The sequence below is a fragment of the Bos indicus x Bos taurus genome, chromosome 8 (assembly GCF_003369695.1).
Source record: "Bos indicus x Bos taurus breed Angus x Brahman F1 hybrid chromosome 8, Bos_hybrid_MaternalHap_v2.0, whole genome shotgun sequence".
Classification (NCBI taxonomy): Eukaryota; Metazoa; Chordata; class Mammalia; order Artiodactyla; family Bovidae; genus Bos; species Bos indicus x Bos taurus.
This window is the reverse complement of record NC_040083.1, coordinates 17,006,384-17,028,689: the sequence shown is the minus strand read 5'-3', so window position 1 is coordinate 17,028,689 and position 22,306 is coordinate 17,006,384. Positions and strand designations below refer to the sequence as shown.

The window sequence follows — 22,306 nt, the reverse complement described above, 5'->3', positions numbered from 1 at the left end:
ATGGGGCTGCAAAGAGTTGCATGACTGAGCAACTGAACAACAACAGCTCTGAAATACCACTATATTTTTGGGTGGAGGGTATTCATATTCCTACTTGAAAACAGAGGAAAGGTGAACATAAACTATTCTATGAAACTGTATCACTGTATGCCTCTACAAATAAGTGACTACAGTATGTAGCAGATTATTCCCATGCCAGTCTCTGGCAATACAGGAGAGAGGAAACTGGTTAAGGGAGGTTTGAATTCAGATTTCTTCATCTTGATATACAGGACATGCATTTCAGTTCCATTTTAGTATCTGTTTTTGACTTAGCTGAAATAAAATTTCCAGAACAATGTATGATGCCTGGGGAAAGAAGCCTGAAGTAGCAAATTGGTCAGGTATTACTGTTCTTCTTTCCTTAGCTCACTGTAGCTCATAGAGGCGTTCTGGGTCATAAAGTCATATTTGTTATCTTAAAAATGAATATTTCATAAAGATGATGATATCACTCAGCACCAAAGCTTGACTGGTTGTTGACCTTGGGCAGTTACCTTTCTAAGCTTCTTGTTGTTATTCAGTAGCTAACTCATGTCTGACTCTGCATCCCAATGGACTGTAGCATGCCAGGCTCCCCTGTCCTCCAGTATCTCCAGGAATTTGCTCAAATTCATGTTCATTGATGGTGATGCTGTCTAATCATCTCATCCTCTACCTCCCCTTTCTCCTTTTACCTTCAGTAGTTTCCTTATATAGTAACATTTACCCCTTCCACCCTGTCTCAGGGCTGTTATGAAAAGTAAATCAGATATAAAGCAAGGTACATTCCAGGTTCTCAGTAATATTGGTTTCCTTCTTTTCCCTTTAAAAAAGAGACTTTTAAAGCCAGCGTCACAAAGTTAAGTCTCTGAAATAGAGAAAGTAGGTATTATTAATATTTAATCCTACCAGAATAGAATTTTTTAAAATACTATTTTCTGGTTATAAATGTAATTCATAGTCATTATAGAGGATTTAGGAGAGATATAAGCAAGCATAAATAAAAATTAAAAATATAATCCTACTATCAGAAGTTTATTACTATTAAAATTTTGGTATTCTTTTAGTCTTTTTTCTGTATTTTATCACATCTTGGGGGAAAAAAACGTTTCCCAAGTATTCTCTGCCCAGCTATTCCTCTCTTTCAAAGGTTTCACAGCCAAATTTCTTAAAATCATCTCACTCTTGGTTCCATTTCTTTCTATAAAAAAAAAAAAATCTATTCTCAGGAGGTATATACCTAGGTTCTGCTGGTCAGTAAATGCAACACATATTTTGCTATCTTAAAAAAAAAACCTCTAATATTCTGCACTACAATCCACTCCTTTATTCTTGAAATGTTTTTTCCCCATGACTTCTGATTTTTCTTTTATTTCTTTGGTCACTTCTTATTCTATATGGATCCTTCATGTTAATTTAGTCTTTAAAAATTTGGTATTTTTGTAAGTGCAGTCATGAATCCTTTTCTCTTGATGATTTCAGCCACTCCTATAGCTTCAGGTGCCATGTCTGTGCTGATGGTTTTAGAAACTGTATCTTCTGATCTCACATTTTTCTCTGGGCTTTCAACCCATATTTCTCTATATGGGCATATTTACTTATCTTTATTTGGATGTTTTTGAGGTTTCTCAAACTGAACAAATCCTAAATCGCTTTCAATGTATCATCTCTCCCTCCTACAGACAAAAATTTTATCTCTTTCTGCCTACCCTCCCATACACTCATTTATTCAATTTGGAAGTGGGATTCTGCACTGACTTCTTTCACTCAACCACTGTATTTGGTCGATTGCCTGTTTGTTAATCCCAAATCCCTCATGTTTCTTAGTCCCTCCAGATCTCTCCTGCTTTGTTTCCACAAGTATTTTTATCTGGCAGGAGACCCCTGGGTCCTGGGTCGGGAAGATCCTCTGGAGAAGGGTTAGGCTATCTACTCCAATATTCTTGGGTTTCCTTTGTGGCTCAGCTGATAAAGAATCCACCTGCAATGCAGGAGACCTGGGTTCGATCCCTGGGTTGGGAAGATCCTCTGGAGAAGGGAAAGGCTACCCACTCCGGTATTCTGGCCTGGAGAATTCCATGGACTGTATAGCCTATGGGGTTGCGAAGAGTCGGCCACGACTGAGTGACTTTCACTTTCACTAATTGTATATTTTATCAAATATATGTATAGCATTCTTCCACTGAACTGTAAGTTCTTTGTTCATTGCTGTATCCTCCATGCCTTTCTATTTGCCTGGCACATGAAAAAAAAATTCTCAGCAGTGTAAGATTTCTTGCCTAGATCACTGAATCAACTGGTCTTCTTAAACATAGTTATGCTGTTTCAATTCACTGTCCATGGGGCAACCAGAGTGAACTTTCTAAAATTTAAGCATGTCACTCTCTGATTTGAAACTCATTGATGACTTGCCATGGCCCTTAGCATAAAGTCCCAGTTCCCTATCTTGACTTAAGCCCTTCATGAACTTATCCTTCAACTTTTCCATTTTATCTCTTACCACCACCCATTTCAAACTGTGGGTTCCAGGCATACCAAACTTCTGTTATTTGCTCAGAAATACTGTGCTCTCTCACCTCTAGACATTTTTGCACATGGTGATTATTTTCTCTGGAAACTCACTTTTTCCTTTGTGTGGCTGATTCCTAATGCTTAAGGCAACAGTTAAAAGGCATAGCTTTAGAGAATTCTTTTGACCAATATCCTTTATCTTTTCATAGTAGAAGATATCCTGTATCCTGTAATCTTTTCATAGTAGTTATCCAGTTTACTATAAATGCTTCTTTAATTTTCTGATTTAACCTCTAGAATATAGCTTCTTGAGTGAAAAGTGTCTCTGTTGATTTCCATCAGCACCTGGTACATAGTAGATGCTCAGTACTTTTGAAAGAAAGAAACACACACACCACACACCCATACACACACACAAATGTGCAGTCATCGTTATTCATGGATTCTGTATTTGTAAATTTGCTTTCTCACTAAAATTAATTTGTATTTCAAATTAATTTGTATTTGTATTTCAAATTCATATTTGCAGTACTTTCATGGTCATTTGTGAACACGTGCAGAGGTAAAAAATTTGAATGCTCAAGTTCTCAGTGGAGGTTGAATAAGGCAACACTATGCCTCTTGGTTTAGTTCACATACTTACAAGCATTCTTTTCATGGTACATTATTTAATGTCACTTTTTAAAATGTCACATTTTTATGTATTTTTGTTCGTGCTTTTCCCATTGAAAATGGCCTCCAAGTATAGTGCTGAAGTGTTGACAAGTGTTTCTAAGCAGAAGGCTGTGATATGCCTTACAGTGAAAGTATGTCTGTTAGAATAAGCTTTGTAGAGGCATAGTTCATGGTTGGCCTTTAGTTCAGTCTTAACAACTTAATAGTATATATTAAATAAAGTATATTTGAAGAGAAATATACATAAAGCAAAGTTATATATTAGTTTCTTGATAAAAATATTGTCAGAGGCTCACAGAAACTAACTCTGTATTTCCCATAGGGGTTAAATGCTTGCTAACTCAGTGTGTACAGTGATTTTACAGAATATAACTACCACACATAATGAGAATTGACTATATATGTAATTATAAAATTTTGCTCATAATGTTTCATAACTTGCTTTTCCCCCCACATAACTGTGTATGTATGTCATGCACATACTAAAAATAATGAATATTTATCTTATATGTTAATTATGAAGTAAGAAAAAGAACTATCTGTGTTCTTGTATGTTTATATGAGTATGGAGACAAATGTGATTAATACATATCAGGTTATGTTGGTTACCTAGAGGGTGAATAATTTTTTAAAAACTTACGTTGTCTTAATGGTTACAATGAACATGTTTCTGGTGCAGACACTCTTGTAAACCATGATGTTTAGTGATTTAATTTCCTTTTGTGAAAGAACTAAAGTTTCAACTAAGTATGGCCTTTGAATTTTCCTACATTTCAGACAGTCAGAGGCTACAGTTGGATCTACAAAAAATGGAGCTTCTAGAAAGTAAAATGACTGAGGAACAACAGTCTCTAAAAAATAAAATTAAGCAAATGATAACTGATCTAGAGACATATAATGATTTGGCAGCTTTAAAATCATCAGGTGAAGAAAAGAAAAAGGTAAATGGTAACAATGCTATGAAATTGTAATTCAAATTGTTTTTCTTGATTAAATTTAATAATATATGTTTTTAAAACTTCGTAAGTTTATTTTCAGTTGATTACTTGATATATAAGGAAAAAATAAAGATGTTTATATACAAAGTAGGAATTTAGAGTGAATTTCAAAACAAAAGACAAAAATTGAAAAGCAAGGGATAGAGTACTTCAACAAATATAATAATTGTGTCCTCAGTCATTACTGACTCTTTGAGACCCCATGGATTATAGACCAGCAGGCTCCTCTGTCTATGGAATTTTGTAAGTAAGAATACTGGAACAGGTTGCCATTTCCTACTCCAGGGGATCTTCCCAACCCAGAGATCAAAGTTGCATCTCTTTCATCTCCTGCATTGGCAGGCAGGTTCTTTACCACTTCATTATGGGAAGCCCTTCAACAAATATAAACTTTGTTAAATGCAAATTTGATTATGATATTTCTCTACTTAAGACTTCTCAGTGGCTTTTCTTTGCCATTTACATTAACTTAAAGTAAACCTGGTGGAGTACAAACACATAAGTCAGCCCTAATAAGTTATTATTTATATTGTTAATGTTAATTTGGCTTATTATAGACTTCCCCAGTGACGCAGCAGTTAGAGAATCCACCGGCCAGGATCCACCAGACTCAGGTTTGATCCCTGGGTTGGAAAGATCCCCTGGAGAAGGAAATGGAAACCCACTCCAGTATTCTTGCCTGGAAATCCCATGGACAGAAAAGCCTTGTGGGCAACAGTTTATGGGGTTGCAAGAGTGAACACAACTTAGAGACTAAACAACAACAACACAATTTAGCTTATTATAGTTAGAAGAATATTTTTACAAACAGGTTTTCTAGCCTTGGTAGGATTTTATTAGAATATTATTGAAATTATTTAAGTCAAATGCTATTTTAATTGATTTACTAGATACCTGCTAAAGCCTTTAATTTACTTCCATTTGGATCTATGTAGAAATTACATCAGGAGAAAACAGTATTATCAACTCGCAGAAATGCCTTTAAAAAAATAATGGAGAAACTAAACACAGAATGGGAGACACTAAAAACACAACTGCAAGAAAACGAGACACATTCTCAGGTAAAAAAGAAAAAAAAAGATTGAAATTCATTTCTATTTTTAGATTATCTGGCATGTTCTCTTAATCTGTATTTTCACCCGCAAAGCAACCCATTCCTTTTTTTTAATCTGCTTTGTTTACCTACCAGATTTTCTGGCTTTGAAGATAGCTAGATTGTATACAGTCTCCACTCAGAATGAGTTTACTCCTGCCTTCTCTAAACCTATATCGAAGGCCAGCTCTAGGCTTGGCACTATTCTGGGAACAGTCATTATGATAATAGCTTTTAAAAATATCAAAAGTAAAGTGTTTTTAATTCAGAAACATTGCTAATACATCAATGCCACAGATAATGAAAATGAGCCATAATGACTAGTATCCCACCACCCAGAAGAGATGATTTTATGCATATGTGGATAGATATTTGTAGTCTATATGTATGTGGTATGAATATATTCACTTTATACATACACATAAGTATACATTATTTCTGTATATTTATAGAAATGGTACTATATTGTACCTATTATTTGGAAACTTGTTTTTCATCATTAACTATACTTTCCCTTGTCAGTAGATTTTTTTTTTTTAAATACGATTCTATATAATATTTATATGGATACAGCAAATTGCCGGAGAAGGCAATGGCACCCCACTCCAGTACTTTTTCCTGGAAAATCCCATGGACGGAGGAGCCTGGTGGGCTGCAGTCCTTGGGGTTGCTAGAATCGGACACGACTAAGCAACTTCACTTTCATTTTTCACTTTCATGCATTGGAGAAGGAAATGGCAACCCACTCCAGTGTTCTTGCCTGGAGAATCCCAAGGACAGGGGAGCCTGGTAGGCTGCTGTCTATGGGGTTGCACAGAGTCGGACACGACTGAAGCGACTTAGCAGCAGCATAGCAAATTGTTAGACATTTTGGTTATTTCTCATTTTAAAACTGTTCAAATAATGCTATGAAGAGCAGTCCTATTCTTGAAGTTCTTTATTTACATTTATGATGATTTACTCAGGATGCAAAGGCAAACCCCTTTTCCATATCATTCATCCTACTGATAATTACCTAAACAAGGTCTGAGGTCTTCTAGATTGAAGGGCAGAAGCCTTGTCTCTGTCACTCACTTTCTCCCCAGCACTGTGTTAGTGGTTGGCATATGATAAGTGTTCAATAAGTATTTTTTGGTGGATTAAATGAAGCATGCGTGTCATATACAAAATCAGTTATTATGGTCTGATAAAGGTTGGTCATTCTCACATCAAATTAGCCTATGTTAACAATTTGCAGCTATGATTTATTAATGCTAAATGCATTAAGTTTTTTCTTCACGTGGTGTCATGATCATGAAAGACAGTCATCATTAACATTTTGTATAATATCTTTGTAAACTTTTTTCCTTTGCAGTTCAGTTCAGTTCAGTTGCTCAGTGTCCGACTCTGCAACCCCATGAATCGTAGCACGCCAGGCCTCCCTGTCCATCACCAACTCCTGGAGTTTACCTTTGTAGTTATACACCCTTAATTATATTGTTCTTACAAATAATGAAATCATTCTATGCATACAGTCTTTAAGCATTTATTTGCTTACTTAAATGTTTTCAAGCTCTTTTTTTGATATTTTTAGGATGTAAGCTATTTCATTGTATGTATGTACCTTTTAAAAAAAGATAAACCTTATTTTCTTCATAAAATGGATGGACTCTCATCAGAGTTTGCCAAAAACTTAGAAGTCACTAATTTACATGTTTCAAATTTATTAGTCAATTACTCTGTCTCTGCTTCATCATATACAATCCTATTTATAGACTTGTAAATAGCAAATTTATCCTAGTCTGTTTAGAGTTGGAATGGATACTGGAGAAGAAAACCTAAGAAAAAGTTAATGAGGCCATTGTCTTATGGTTCATAGGAAAGAGCATTGATAATTCATATGGATTTTCAGCCCTCTTCTTTCACTGAATAGATGATTTAAAGAGAAAAACATTTAACAAACAGTTTCTTAGAGCCAGTCCGTGGCTACCTTGTTTATTACCACATTAAGTGATTATCTTATTCTTAACCCCATTTACAGGAATTTGTAACATAAATCACAGTTTACAATGCTTCTCTGTATTATGGTTTGCCTTTTATGAATCCCAGTTGTTTGAATCAAATCCTGGCCTCCCTATTTTTTGAAGTTATTTTCTTGAAAACTGGCTTTGACATCTATAAATAACATGGCATAACAGACATTTTTTGAGTGGTTATTTATTTGATATCATTTAAACATATTTATATTGGAACAAACTGCAAAGCTCCTAGAAGAAAACATAGGGAAAAAGCTCCTTGACGTTAGTCTTGGCAACAAGTTTTTATTATAACACCAAAAAGCACAAGCAACCAAGGCAAAAATAAATAAATGGTCCCCATCAGACTAAAAAGATTCTTCACAGCAAATGAAACAATCAAGAAAATGGAAAAGCAGTTTACAGTTTGGGAGAAAATATAAAGAACTCATGATAGACTTGTAAAATAAGTTGTAGGGAAAAAAAAGATGTGTGCTTCTTGACATCCTTGGAGGTTTAAAGGCAAGGTTTAAATATATCACTGAAATAAATAAATGTATAGAAGGAATTTGACCATATGACATAGAGTTGCTTTTATACCAATATTCATGTAGCACTTAAGAGGTTTGCTACATAATAAGAAGCCCACCCCTTTGTATGAAACAAAGGGAAAATTTGGTACTTGACTTTGCAAAAGGTTATTTGAGATTTATTGTCAAAAAGTGCTGACTACTTCCTTAAGTCCATCTGAACTTCAAGGTTCTATCAGGGGAAGCTGGATCTGATTTCGTAGCATTAACTCACAGCACATACAGTTCATATAATTAGTTATGACTCATCCTAATATCTAGATTTATCTTTGGAGGAAACAATGGGATAGATGCTACACTGATACTGAACTTATGCCCTGAGAATAATTTTAACTTGAGTTTAGGAAGAAATATGAATGCTGTTTCAATTATCAGATTTTTTTAAATGATTATTACTTCTTAGAAATATCCAGGCAGAACATTATTTTAATGTTTCATTTTTCAGACTTTGCTTAGGAAAAAAACTATGTGCATCTTAAAAAGACCATAACCCAGAGTTACAAGGTTAATTAAATCAGAAAAACAATTTAATTCTATAACAGTAAAATTGTCTTTGGAGGAAGCAACCATCAATATAATATCCACATTAGCTTCCTGTTGATGCAGAAATTATTGTAAGAATGCCAGCTTTTTACCAGCCCTCTTATAATCTTTACACTGCAGCTCTGCTCTTATCACAGCTTGTGAAATTAGACAGGAAATTTAGCCCTGGAAATAAGGAAGTTTCTCCTATATAGCTCAACCTTTGACAGTGTTAGAATATGTAGTACTTTCATGGCATTAGACCTTCAGATTTCAAGGAGAGATTCTTATCATGTCCCATTCTTCTTTTTAAACTTCTTTTAGGAAAGGGAAATATCATAAATTGTCTTTCAGTTGGTATGTTCATTGGTATAATAAATATGTTCCAATTAAAGTAAACAGAGTAAACTTGTTGAATTCAACATCCTATTTAGTATTATATTTACTGTTGTTTAACTTTTTCTAATTTCTTTTTTGTCTGTCGTGGCTTTATCTCAGTAAAATGCGGGAGTTGAAAAGATTTAAAATTGAGGGTTTTTTTCTTATATCTCAAAGGAGTATATAATTGTTTTGAATATGGGCACTGGTGAACATTTTTCTTTTGTGTTTTTAGCTTACAAATTTGGAGAGGAAGTGGCAACACCATGAGCAAAATAATTTTGTGATGAAAGAATGTATCCTTTAAAAAACTGCAAGTGAACTTGACTGAGGGATTTTTTTCTCTAGGAATTTCTTTAAAGACTGAAATAATATTCAGTTCAACATCAGATACCTAATATGTACAAAATACTGGCTAAACTATGTGGGAAATGAATAAGACTTAGTTTCCATTCTACAATTGTGTGTGTGTGTGCGTGTGTGTGTGTATTAAAGTAACTAATAGAAAGCAGACCATACAAAGCCATAGTGTGGCATAGTGACTAAGTACTCATTTTAGAGTCAGGAAATCTAATTTTAAATATTGACTCTACTATGTATAGGTTATGGACTTTGAACAGTTTACTTAACTGTTCAAACTGCAATTTTATCATCTCAAATACAGCTAATATTTCCTTCTCATAGACTTGTTGGGAGAATTATATATAACCATATATATGTATATGTGTGTATGTATGGTCATTTTTTGTTATTTATAATGCTGTACCTTAGATATCTGGGAAGCAAAGGGAGGGATAACCAAGTGTACACATGAGAAATTTGACCTTCAATCTCATCTACCAAGATACTACTTATGTCCCATCTTATTTCTATCAAGATAGTACTTACGTTCAGTCTTTTTGCTCATCTTTTTGTGTAATCATAGATGGAAGCAGCTACTGACAACAGGTATTGTGGAGTGTAAGAAACGTTTCCCCAAATGTTGTCTCCTGGCCCCTTCTTTGACCTATTCAAGAGCAACTCTGATTAGAGAACTAGATTCTAACTCATTGGTTGCATAGGCTCTCTAGGATGCTACTGAACATCCTCTCAGGGCAGCGTGGACCCAGCTTCCCTCCAGATGAGATGCTAAAGGCTCTATTCCCAGTGGTTGTGCAGTTTATTTTAAAAGCAGATTTGTATTCACAATATGTTAAAGTCCAGAACTCTGGTTTTATCTGACATAAAGTAGATGATTTTGAAGCAGAGTGACGTCTAGAAACTTGCCTGAAATTCTGTGTGGTACTCTAAAGGATGTGGTTCTTCTGAACATTGAAGTGTTCTATCACCAGATAAAGATGAATAACATATTAACTCTAAAAATGTTTATATAGCATAGGTCAACTTTTTTGAAACAAGTTTGGCCTGGCCTTTTAGGGTTAGACCTTTTAGGTTTAGTTTTGATGCTTAATCTGTTAAAATACTGTTTGTTTTTAAAAAACTATTCTAATTGTGCTTTTTTGTGCCATCTTCAGTTTTCAGTAAGAAAAATACTAGTGTAATTTGGGTCTTTTCTGCATCACAGAATTAGATTAATATTTGTATTGATATTGTTCCCTCTTAACTCATGTAATTAGTCATAGCAACCAAGAGTCAAGAGAGTGATTACCGGCCGATTATGAAGAATGTGTCCAAGCAGATTGCAGAGTATAATAAAAACATCGTGGATGCTCTGCATAGCATGAGCAGAAACTGAGTCTGAACCAACTGCAAGTCTCTATAGAAATGTTCTCTTGCTGCTAAACCTTGTACACGCCATTAAAAAATTGCTTACCCTTGACGAGTTTTACCTAAAAATTTTTGAAAGTTATAATTTCATGGCCTCTTTGAAGAATGATGCTTTAAATAGTATAATAGTTTAATAAATATCTTATGTATTAAAAAAGTATCATCTCCTTTTATATTTAGATTTCTTTTGTGTAGGTGATAAAAATGTCTCAAAGAACCAGGAGATAAAACAAACAAAAAGTGGCTATTGTTATTCATTTAGTTGGTATAATCCATCTGTGGCAGCAAATGCTATCATCTTTTCATATGTCAAGCCTAGGAGGCATGCTTGGAGTATGATTCTGATTTAGCATTTATCAACCTTGCCAATTTTTGCTTCTAGAAATAAATAATAAGAATAGAAGGGAGGTATTTAGTTTTGAGTTTTACTTCTCAAGCAGGATATATTTGATGTTTTAAGGCATATGAAATCACAGGTAAATACGTAACATTTTTTATATGTCAGTTATTCCTTTGTGAAATTAAGACATTCTTTATTGGGGATTAATATTTTTACTCTTTGCATTAAAAAAATTCTTACATGTATTTGCTAGGAAAAGCATGAAATTTAAAATAAATGTTGTATTTACAGTGGACTCTTTTGGACTATGGCTGCTGCTGTTCATTTTTATTCTGGAGTATGCATTCACTCTTTAGTACTACAGGAGGACTTAAGTAGATTAATTTATAAGCATTGCCAACACATTTGAAAGGAAAAGGTGGAAGAGGTAGAAATGTATCATGTCAATCTGGGGAGACATTATGGAACTGAAGATGTATCCTCTTTTTTGGGAAGAATGAGTCACTTTTCCCAGAATAAAGTATTCTTTAAAACTATCCTTCCTTTGCTCTGATCTTGCATTCCTCAAGTTATTCTACTTCTCAGTTTTCATGAAACACAAGCATATTAGTTTCTTTTTTAAAAGGCTTTATTGAGATACAGTTTACATATGGTGAAAGTTCCCATGCATGTTCCTTACCTGAAGTAAATATTTATCATTAAATTATTCAATTTTAGTTCTGTGTGAGTTTAGGTAGAAGGGTGAAGCTTGTTGAATTTGATTAACTCGGGATTACTAGTATGGCTGAAGATTCTGCACACTGATACATACATTAAGGTGGCATTCATAAAATATGTTCCTTAGATCCTGAGTTCTTCAGGTTTCTAATAGGTGTTATACCATCAAAGGATTCATAGTCAAAGGAATTTGGGAAGCATTATTTTATTTTATTTTTTTTAAATTTTATTTTATTTTTAAACTTTACAATATTGTATTAGTTTTGCCAAATATCAAAATGAATCCGCTACAGGTATACCTGTGTTCCCCATCCTGAACCCTCCTCCCTCCTCTCTCCCCATACCCTCCCTCTGGGTCATCCCAGTGCACCAGCCCCAAGCATCCAGTATCGTGCATCGAACCTGGACTGGCGACTCGTTTCATACATGATATTATACATGTTTCAATGCCATTCTCCCAAATCTCCCCACCCTCTCCCTCTCCCACAGAGTCCATAAGACATCTATACATCAGTGTCTCTTTTGCTGTCTCGTACACAGGGTTATTGTTACCATCTTTCTAAATTCCATATATATGCGTTAGTATACTGTATTGGTGTTTTTCTTTCTGGCTTACTTCACTCTGTATAATAGGTTCCAGTTTCATCCATCTCATTAGAACTGATTCAAATGTATTCTTTTTAATGGCTGAGTAATACTCCATTGTGTATATGTACCACTGCTTTCTTATCCATTCATCTGCTGATGGGCATCTAGGTTGCTTCCATGTCCTGGCTATTATAACCAGTGCTGTGATGAACATTGGGGTACACGTGTCTCTTTCCCTTCTGGTTTCCTCAGTGTGTATGCCCAGCAGTGGGATTGCTGGATCATAAGGCAGTTCTATTTCCAGTTTTTTAAGGAATCTCCACACTGGTCTCCATAGTGGCTGTACTAGTTTGCATTCCCACCAACAGTGTAAGAGAGTTCCCTTTTCTCCACACCCTCTCCAGCATTTATTGCTTGTAGACTTTTGGATCGCAGCCATTCTGACTGGTGTGAAATGGTACCTCATAGTGGTTTTGATTTGCATTTCTCTGATAATGAGTGATGTTGAGCATCTTTTCATGTGTTTGTTAGCCATCTGTAGGGAAGCATTATTTTAAACAAAGGTAAATTATTCTCTTCTTGTCTGCTCAGAACCCTTAATATGTTAATGTGCAATAAGTTCAAGAAGAATATATACTATTAATATTACAGTTTTTTCTGAGTAGTGGGATTGTGGGTCTTTTCATCTTCACTGAACTTTCTGGTACTTTCTCAAAATTATCTGTGATGTACCTATAATAGTTAGAGACATGCAATAAAAATTCAAATTAAAAACATATATACAGTTAATACTTTAACTTGTAGGAAGGACATATGATAGTTGAGACAGCTCTGCTGTAATCATTGAGCTAGAACTTAACCAGTCTTTACTCAGAAAGAAAATAGGAGGAAAATTGCCTCGTCATTATATATGTGTGTTTGTATTATAACATTGTGAAGTTTGGCAGAAAAAGATTGAAAATTTCTTGAAAAAAGCAAAATTCCCAACTTCCATTCTAAATTATTCATATATGATATTTGGGGAACATAATTAAGCAGGATTTCTTTAAACTAAAATGTGTTATCTGAGGGAAATTCTTACTAATGTCTCTTCCTTCCTCTCAGAGCTTTTCAACAAATCCAACAAGAATATTCTCTCTGCTAGGATAGACCTGGAGGCTACTATCTGCTTAAACCGGCTCTTCCTCAGGCAGTCACATTGCTCAGTGAGTTTCATTCCTGTTAAAATAACACCTTGTGAGTTGTATGGAAAGAAGCTGCAGACTGAACAAACATGCTGAATAGTTCACTAATGAAGATCAACATCGGAAAGTTAGCAAAATCTTTGTTTTTCCCACCATTATCTTTATCAGTAAATAAACATGAGTTCTTTATACTCTTTCACTAATGGGAGTCCCTGGTTTGGACCGTATTCTGGTTTCGTGTTACAGCGTAAAATTCAGGCAGGGTAAGAGAATTAGAGCGTGGAGTCAGGCTGTTCACACTGGAGATGAAAGATCAGTTAAGAGAAGCTCCAGGGGCTCTTGCTGCCCAATTTCTCTGTAGTTGTTTCCTTTAGCTATATGATTCCAGCATGAACAACCTTAATAAATAAGAACATTTATACTTGAAGTAAGAAGAAACTGACAGACTACTAGGGAACTGTGGTGATCTAATTTAAAATTAATGTATCTTTCATTTTTATCTACCTTTTAAAATAAAAGCAGGTTGTGTCTTTAAATCGCAGATTCACAGTTTGAGAACTGAGATTGAGCATCTTTAAAAAGACAGCTTTTAATACAAAGGTAGAAAATTTAGGAACGACAGATAAAATGAAGAAAATTACTTCTGATCACATTAGTCTTTTAAGATGTGCGTCTATATACATGTCATACATACCTATTTTTCATTATATATTTATATATATTTTTTAAATTAAGATCATACTGTTCTTAAACTTTTGCTGTTTATAGTTTTGCAAACATTTATTCATGTCATTATATACTCTTGTACAACAACATGTTAAATTGCTGTATATTATTTTATTTATAGGAATACTTTCTGAAAACAAACACCATGTATTGAATGAGGTTAGTGGGGTGTGGTTAGGCGTAAGCTTTGAATTATGTAACTGAGTTTGAACCACAGCTCCACTGCTAACTTTTCATATGACCTAGGGAAGTTACTTAGTCTCTGAGTTTCATTTCTTCGTCTATAAAATGGAATAATAGTGCTTAACTCACAGGATTGGCTCAAAGAGTCAAAAGCAAGAGTCCAAGGCCTTTTGACACAAATTGCCCTCAGGAACATGACACGAATAGCAGTGTGCAGGAATGCTTGCTTGCCTGCACTCTCGCCATCATTGGCATTATCCACACTGACCGTGCACTACATATATTTGTTTTAGTTGTTTTAAGTAAACCAAACTGCCTTCATCACTATAACTAAAAATTTTCTTGTGTTTTAATTAGGAACACAGTGCAGAATGTGTTTTCATGCTAAAAAATATAATTTAAAAAATTCTATTAAAATACTTACTATAACTTTGTAATAACAAAAGGTTAATTCAAGCTGAGCACCGAAGAATTGATGCTTTTGAACTGTGGTGTTGGAAAAGATTCTTGAGAGTCCCTTGGACTGCAAGGAGATCCAACCAGTCCATTCTGAAGGAGATCAGCCCTGGGATTTCTTTGGAAGGAATGGTGCTAAAGCTGAAACTCCAGTACTTTGGCCACCTCATGCAAAGAGCTGACTCATTGGAAAAGACTCTGATGCTGGGAGGGATTGGGGGCAGGAGGAGAAAGGGACGACAGAGGATGAGATGGCTGGATGGCATCACCGACTCGATGGACGTGAGTTTGAGTGAACTCCGGGAGATGGTGATGGACAGGGAGGCCTGGCGTGCTGCGATTCATGGGGTCGCAAAGAGTCGGACACGACTGAGCAACTGAACTGAACTGAACTGAACTGAATTCTTACTGCTTATTTTTAGTAGATAATAGATTATATTTTGCTGCCTCAGTATCTTTCCTCATAACATATTGTAATGAATTACTGCTCTGAAACTAACTGTATAATCTCAAGGGACATAGGAATAACGTGTGTATAAATAGCCTAGTTGATAAATAGGCTGTTCTGCTTGGTCAACTTTATTCTCCTTCAAGTCAAGAGTGGTTACGCATAAAGAGAAGTTGTGTCATAGGAGGGAAAATAACACCCACTGGAGAGTCCAGTGTAGAAGAGAGTTTGGAGGAAGCATGAGTCAGAGAATTGAGTGGTCTTCTACCTAAAAGAGGCTTAAATAACACTAGGTAAGCATTTCACAAGAAAAAATATAAAAACTAAAATGAGATTTTCAAAATTACTGTTTTATTTCAAAATCTTTTTGTAAAACAGTATTTTTACCATGGTAACAACATAGTGGCACCATGAAAGAAAGCAAACTTAATTGATTAGAATTGTATTTGGTATAGATCAAGAAAGAACTACGACTAGCCAAACTGAAATATTAGCTCATTTCTGTGTTGTCACTTTCAACAGATAAATTCACCCTACTAAAGGAAGTCTTGATTAACGTGAAGGTGAAACTGTTTGAAAGGCAGCTGTGCTCACCACTACACCACCAGTGCTGAAGGTGAAAGTATTTGATGTAGTCCATAAGCTCAACCTGAATTTTTTTTATCAAAGTAAACTGTAGTTCATTTTTAAAAGCCTCTCTCAGTGTTTAAATAGCTTCTTGTTAAAATGAACTTTCCCTCAGTTTACTGGAGTGGGGGAGGGCCACCTTAGAGGCCAACCAGCACCACCCCATCCCCCCCAGCCAAGGACAAAGCAGGGGCTTTGTGTCTCAGGAGTAGGGGAAATGGTTAAGAAGCAGAGGAAGAGAAAATTGCTTTTCCAGCCTCTCTAACTTCCCATGTAGCCTACAGAGAAAAGCAAGCATCCCTTGGGAGGAAATAACAAAAGTGCCAAACAGTAGATGGATGGATGAAGCCTAAATCTCTGCAGTGTACTAGAGCTCTTGGCTTTAAATGTCACAAAAGCCCCGTGCCTTGCTCATGGTGGTTATCAGAAGGCCAAATGGACATTTACTGCCAGTTGGCCCTACCTTCCTGGAGACATCTAGCCTTGAACGTGTTCCTTGGCTCAGTTCCTCTTCCTGCTAGAAATATTTCAGAGTCAGAGAAGGGGCTCTGGTGAAGCTGTAAAAGTCCAGTTGCCTTCTTTCCTTTTTCTGTGGCACAATAGAGATAGCCAGTTAGACCATGAGAAGTATCCATAAGAGACCCTAAGAGACAGCTAATTGAAAGAAATACAGATAATAGGAGGCAAGCAAACTTCTTACAAAACCTCTCACCACTGTATTATCTCCAAGATCCCCCTACTTCAGCCAAAAAAAAGATAAAACTCTTCCATAAAATAAACATTCAAAATTTCTGTGATCCAGTATCTTTTTCTTGACCACAGATTAGATTTCCAGGACAAGTTTTCCTTACCACATACTCTGATTTGTCAGACTGTTTATTTCTAAGAAACTTCATGACCTCAGTGTGCACTGCCATCCCCCTCCCTAAACAGTAACCTCAACAAGCCATATCTCTTACTTATCTTCAGTAAGTATTAAAGTATGACCTGATGAAAAGAATTTTTTAAAGAGTATGTTGGATTGATTGTCTGAAATTCCATACCAAGCTAATGTTTTGACATAGTGTGGTCACAGCCTCAGAAATGTAAACAGAAAGGACATTTCCAAATGAAGACTCGAAAGGAGATTTAGCACGAACACATTGCACCTCAGTGAGGAAAACTCACTGGAATTTCAACTACCATGAGCGTCAGACCCCTCATCCTATCTTGTAATAATCCGACTTTATCCCTACTTTAAAAGGACGTGGGACTTTGAGTTTGAAGAAGCACCTATGCATCTCTCTCATGAGAATATGTCTTAGAAGCATAGTTTCTAAGTCTTTCTTTTCTTGAAGAAGGCCTCTCTCTTCCTAAGACTAGTTCCTATACTGCTGCCTTCTACTACTTCCTTCTGAATCTTCCTTAATTTTCTGTGTTTCATCCCCTTCTTCCTATGGCTTTAGCCTTTCCTCCATTGGATTTCATCCTGTCAATACAGAAACACATTGATCTTCCTCCCATTCTTTTCACATTCAGAACTTTTATCCAACATCTCATCCTCTGTCATTCCCTTCTCCTTCTGCCTTCAGTCTTTCCCAGCACCAGGGTCTTTTCTAAGGAATTGGCTCTTTGCATAAGGCGGCCAAAGTATTGGAGCTTCAGTTTCAGCAGTCTTGCCAGTGAATATTCAGGATTGATTCCCTTTAGGATTAACTGGTTTAATCTTGAAATCAAAGAGACTCTCAAGAGTCTTCTCCAACACCACAGCTCAAAAGCATCAATTCTTTGGTACTCTGCAGTCACTCAGTCGTGTCCAACTCTTTGTGACCCCATAGACTGTAGCCTACCAGGCTCCTCTGTCCATGGGATTTTCCAGGCAATAGTACTGGAGTGGATTGTCATTTCCTTCCATACATCTATACATGGCTACTGGAAAAACTAGCTTTGACTAGATGGACCTTTGTTGGCAAAGTAATGTTTCTGCTTTTTAATACTTTGTCTAGGTTTGTCGATAACTTTTCTTCCATGGAGCAAGGGTCTTTTAATTTCATGGCTGCAATCACCATCTGTGGTGATTTTAGAGCCCAAGAAAATAAAGTCTGTCACTGTTTCCATTGTTTTCCCATCTGTTTGCCATGGAGTGATGGGATCAGATGCCATGATCTTAGTTTTTTGAAAACTAAGATTCGATATATATTTTACACCTAAAGAAAATCTCAATTCAGACTGGCCAAATTTCAAATGCTTAATAGCGCATGTGGATAGTGGCTACAAACTGCACAGCATAGATTTAGAATTTAGAACTTTTTATTTTGATTATAGGAAGGGGATGAGTCACAGGAGGAAGCCAAATGGCAGTTTTATAAAATAGAGGAAGACTGTCCCATAAGGCAAAAAAAAAATTCCTATGTGAGATTATAATCTAAAGTAGGATTTTTTGCACTTCCTTTGACTGCTCTGAAATTATTCTTGTTAGGGAGTTTGGGATGGACATGTATACACTGCTGTGTTTAAAATGGGTGATCAACAGGACCTGCTGTAGCGTGCATGAAGCTCTGCTCAGTGTTGTGTGCCAGCCTGGACAGAAGGGGAGTTTGGGGAAGATTGGGTGCGTGTGTATGCATGGCTGAGTCCCTTTGCTGCTCACCTGAAACCATCACAGCTTGTTAATTGGCTAGACCCCAATATAAAATCTGAAAAAGAAATAAATAAATTACTCTTACAGATACATTTCATTGAAACTTAACCTCAATTGGTCAAATGAAGAAAAAATACACATAGTAGTTAAAAATATTTATACATTTTCATTTAAATGGAGCCTCTGAAAGAATCGGTCAGGCCAGATCTTCTGTAACTTCAGTAATTGATAATAGCAGAAGGTTTGTGAATTATACTTACTTTTAATAACTCTAGTATTGAAAAACAGTTTGCAGCCTATATTCTATGGTATAAATATTTTATATGATGCCAGTGTCAATAATATTTTCCTCATTTATCTGTGTATCATCTAGATAGTAAACTCTAATTGCCAGAGTTGAAAAGCTTTGAATTACAGAGCTATTCTAAGAAAACCTCTAAACTGAGACCTTCTTTGGAAAAAATATCAATGTAAGGGAAGCTTTTTCTAGTCTCTCATCCAATGCCCCAATTTCTCCCATCAAAGAACAGTATATCTAAAAGTCTATTTGACTAGTATACCTTTTATTTAAAATAATATTTATACTCAATAGGGATTTACTTTAACAACATGATTTTTTGACACCTAGCAAACTATCGAATATTGTTATTTAACAGTGTTTAAAATAGGCTGGGTCACACAAATGAGGTAACATTGCAGTCGGCTACCTGTTGAGCTCCACGTGAAGCTCTCCTTGGCCCCTTCCCAGCCGCACTCTGGCTCCCCAGGCCTTCCTCTCAGCCTCACAGATCTCTGGCACTAGTATCAGCAGAGGAAGGAGCAAGGATGAAGGCGAGTAGATTAAAACAATGGGGAAGGGAAGAAGACAGAGTAGGCAAAGTACCTTGTGACCTTAAAATAACGAGCCAGTTTTCCTGTGTGTCTGGTGAACTGTCTTTAAAGACAATTCCAAAAAAGAAACTATAAAAAATGTTTAGAATAAAAGCAACATCCTTCAGCTAAGAGCTTGCCCTACCAAGTTTGCTATTTTGAAGCTCAGCTCACATCTGAATTTAACTGAAAAGCAGGTTTCAGTATATTCAGAAGGTGAGGAATGGGGATAAGGTAAGGATTAGTCTTACTGTTTGAAAATCATTGTTTATAACTCATATTACCATCTTTTGAAATGATAAAAGAAGTAGTGGTCCCCCTGCTCCCATCTGTTATATAATCAGATCTTCTTGGTTGAGATGGAAATAAATTTCCAATTTTGTTTATTCCACATAAACTCTGCTATGTGCCTGTAGACTTCAAAATTTTTCAGTTTTTTACATTGAAACAACATAGTGAAGGAGCAAAGAGTGAAAACATCAATGGAAGATTTCCAAAATGGCTATGGTACACAGAATTTAAATGTTCACATCCTAATCCCTAGAAGCCGTGAGTTACTTGTTACCTTACTTGGCAAAAGAAACAATGCAATTGTGAGTAAGGATTGAGATGGGAAGATTATTCTGGATTATCTGGGTGAACTCAGTGAAATCACAAACTTCTCTTGAAAAAGGAGGCAAGAAGGTCCAAGCCAGAGAAATAAAACATGAGATTTAGAAGCAATTGATGTTCTTTGAAGATGGAGGAAGGAGCTGTGAGCCAAGAAATGCAGGCAGCCTCTAGAATCTGGGAAAGGAAAGGAAATAGAATCTCCCCAGGGCCTCCAGAAGGATTTTAGCCTAGACCCCTCAGACTTCTGACTTCCAGAACTGTAAGATAATAAATTTATGTTGCCTTAGGCCACTAATTTTGTGGTAATTTATTACAACCATCATTTATGCAGCATATGCCACAACCCCCTGCAATTACTTTCTCTCCAATTATAGTTTCCATCCTCATATTTATTTGTCATAATTTCATTGCCAGTAACAGGAACTGCTAATGGTATAAAGTCCATCATATGAGGAAAGCAAAACATATCTGTACATATAAAGACAACCATACCAGAAGGTAAGGCTGTCTGTTTCTGTTTATCACATTCATTCAACTAATAATTGAATAAAGAAGTGACCAAGACCAATAAAATTCCTCCCCAGACTGAACTTAAATCCTAATGGAAGAGTAAGCAGTGCAAGTTCATATGATGATAACTTTTCTTGGTAAATGTCAATACTGACTGATACCGGAAAATTAAACCAAGTGTCTTTTTGTAAACCCACTGCCAAATTCATGAAACCTTTATTACCATAAAATATGTTTTTCCTGAGGCATTCATGTAAAACTTCCAGGGGTTCTTCAGGACCTGACATCTCATTTATTTCATACCAGCTTTCTCAAATTTTATGGGATAATAATCACTTTCTAAAGTGATTAAAGGTACTCAAGTGAATATTATGGGCTTCCCTGGTAGCTCAGCTGGTAAAGAATCTGCTTGCAATGCAGGAGATCCTGGTTCGATTCCTGGCTCAGGAAGATACCCTGGAGAAGGATACTCCAACATTTGGGGGCTTCCCTGGTGTCTCAGACAGTAAAGAATCTACCTGCAATGCGGGAGACTTGGGTTTGATCCCTGGGTTGTGAAGATTCCCAGGAAGAGGGCATGGCAACCCACTCTAGTATTCTGGCCTGGAGAATCCCATGGGCAGAGAAGCCTGCTGGGTTACAGCCCATGGGGTCACAGAGTCGGACATGACTGAGTGACTAAGCTCAAGTGAATGTTACAGCTTCTGTCCCTATGATCCACCTTGAGCCTAAACGCCATATTCTGACCAGCATCCCAGAATAACCCAGGACTTTTAAGACTGACATGGGCTCTCCAAAATGTCTGTATGAGAGGGTCTATTTTGTCATTGAAACTGTGGCTGAGACTTTTATTAAAGCTGTATTTCACTGGCAAGCATACTGTTCATTTGGGGAATAGTAATATAGATTCAGGGTAGAATTCAAAAGTTTCCTCTAAAATACTCATTGGCACTGCCACTACAAGACAGATAACTAAGAGAGTTGAAGATCTAGTCACTGCCATGGGCAACTTGAGAGACGGTCTGGTCCAGATGAAGGGAAGGTTGAGCTAACCAAGTTCTGTTTATGTGCTGCCATTGTATTCCTTGGGAGTAGAGCAACTCCCAACAAAATACAGAAGTATAATTTTCATATCTCGGTAACTGAAGAAATTAACCAATAACTGTCTCAAGTGACTATGAAAATGCAAGTGTTGTCCAACTCTTTGTGACCCCATGGACTGTAGCCTGCCAGGCTCCCCTGTCCATGGACTTCTCCAGGCAAGAATACTGGAGTAGGTAGCCATTCCCTTCTCCAGGGGATCTTCACAATCCAGGGATTGAACCTGGGTCTCTGGCATTGCAGGCAGATTTTTTACCATCTGAGCCAGTAGGGAAGTGACTCTAAATGATATTTAATGAAACTGCACAGGTATTTCATATTATCTATGTTTTTTCCCAACAAAATCAAACTCCAAGTATGAAGTAAGTTTATATGTAAAAACATTTAAAATAGAGACATCCTTCATTTCTTTCCCTTACCCCTTATATTCAACAGCAACTTCTAAAATTTTATCTCCAAAATATCACCTGTTTAGTCTATTTGCATTTTTAAATTATAATCCTAGTTCAAGCCACCATCATGTTTCACTTGGACCTTAAGTGATCTCTTGCTTCTCTATAATCCATTCTTTAAGCACAGCTATGGTAATAATACTTTTGATTTCGTTGAAAAAATTAAAAATCAGTAAATATTAAATCAAAGAATTTTAACAACAAATACCAGTGTACCCACCACCAGGAATTAGTAAGTTATTAATATTTTATCTTTACAGATACAAATGGCATTACAAATATGATAGAAATAGATATAATATGTATGGTGATGTTTTCTTTGT

General features: G+C 36.1%; 1 protein-coding gene across 3 annotated transcripts in view; it reads left to right on the top strand.

Moving 5' to 3' along the window:
- Positions 1 to 22,306, top strand: part of IFT74 (intraflagellar transport 74) — a 122,733-nt gene that overhangs the window by 81,955 nt on the left and 18,472 nt on the right. For 2 of the 3 annotated variants that reach the window (XM_027549089.1, XM_027549090.1), the window contains 4 exons: positions 3,985 to 4,148; positions 5,141 to 5,266; positions 9,018 to 9,078; positions 10,399 to 11,425. The exons of the other annotated variant lie outside the window; for it this stretch is intronic. In XM_027549089.1, coding sequence (XP_027404890.1) covers positions 3,985 to 4,148; positions 5,141 to 5,266; positions 9,018 to 9,078; positions 10,399 to 10,517 — 470 coding nt within the window. In that variant the 3' untranslated portion in view covers positions 10,518 to 11,425. Of the gene's footprint in view, positions 1 to 3,984; positions 4,149 to 5,140; positions 5,267 to 9,017; positions 9,079 to 10,398; positions 11,426 to 22,306 lie in introns of those variants that run through there. 3 annotated transcript variants of the gene reach the window in all.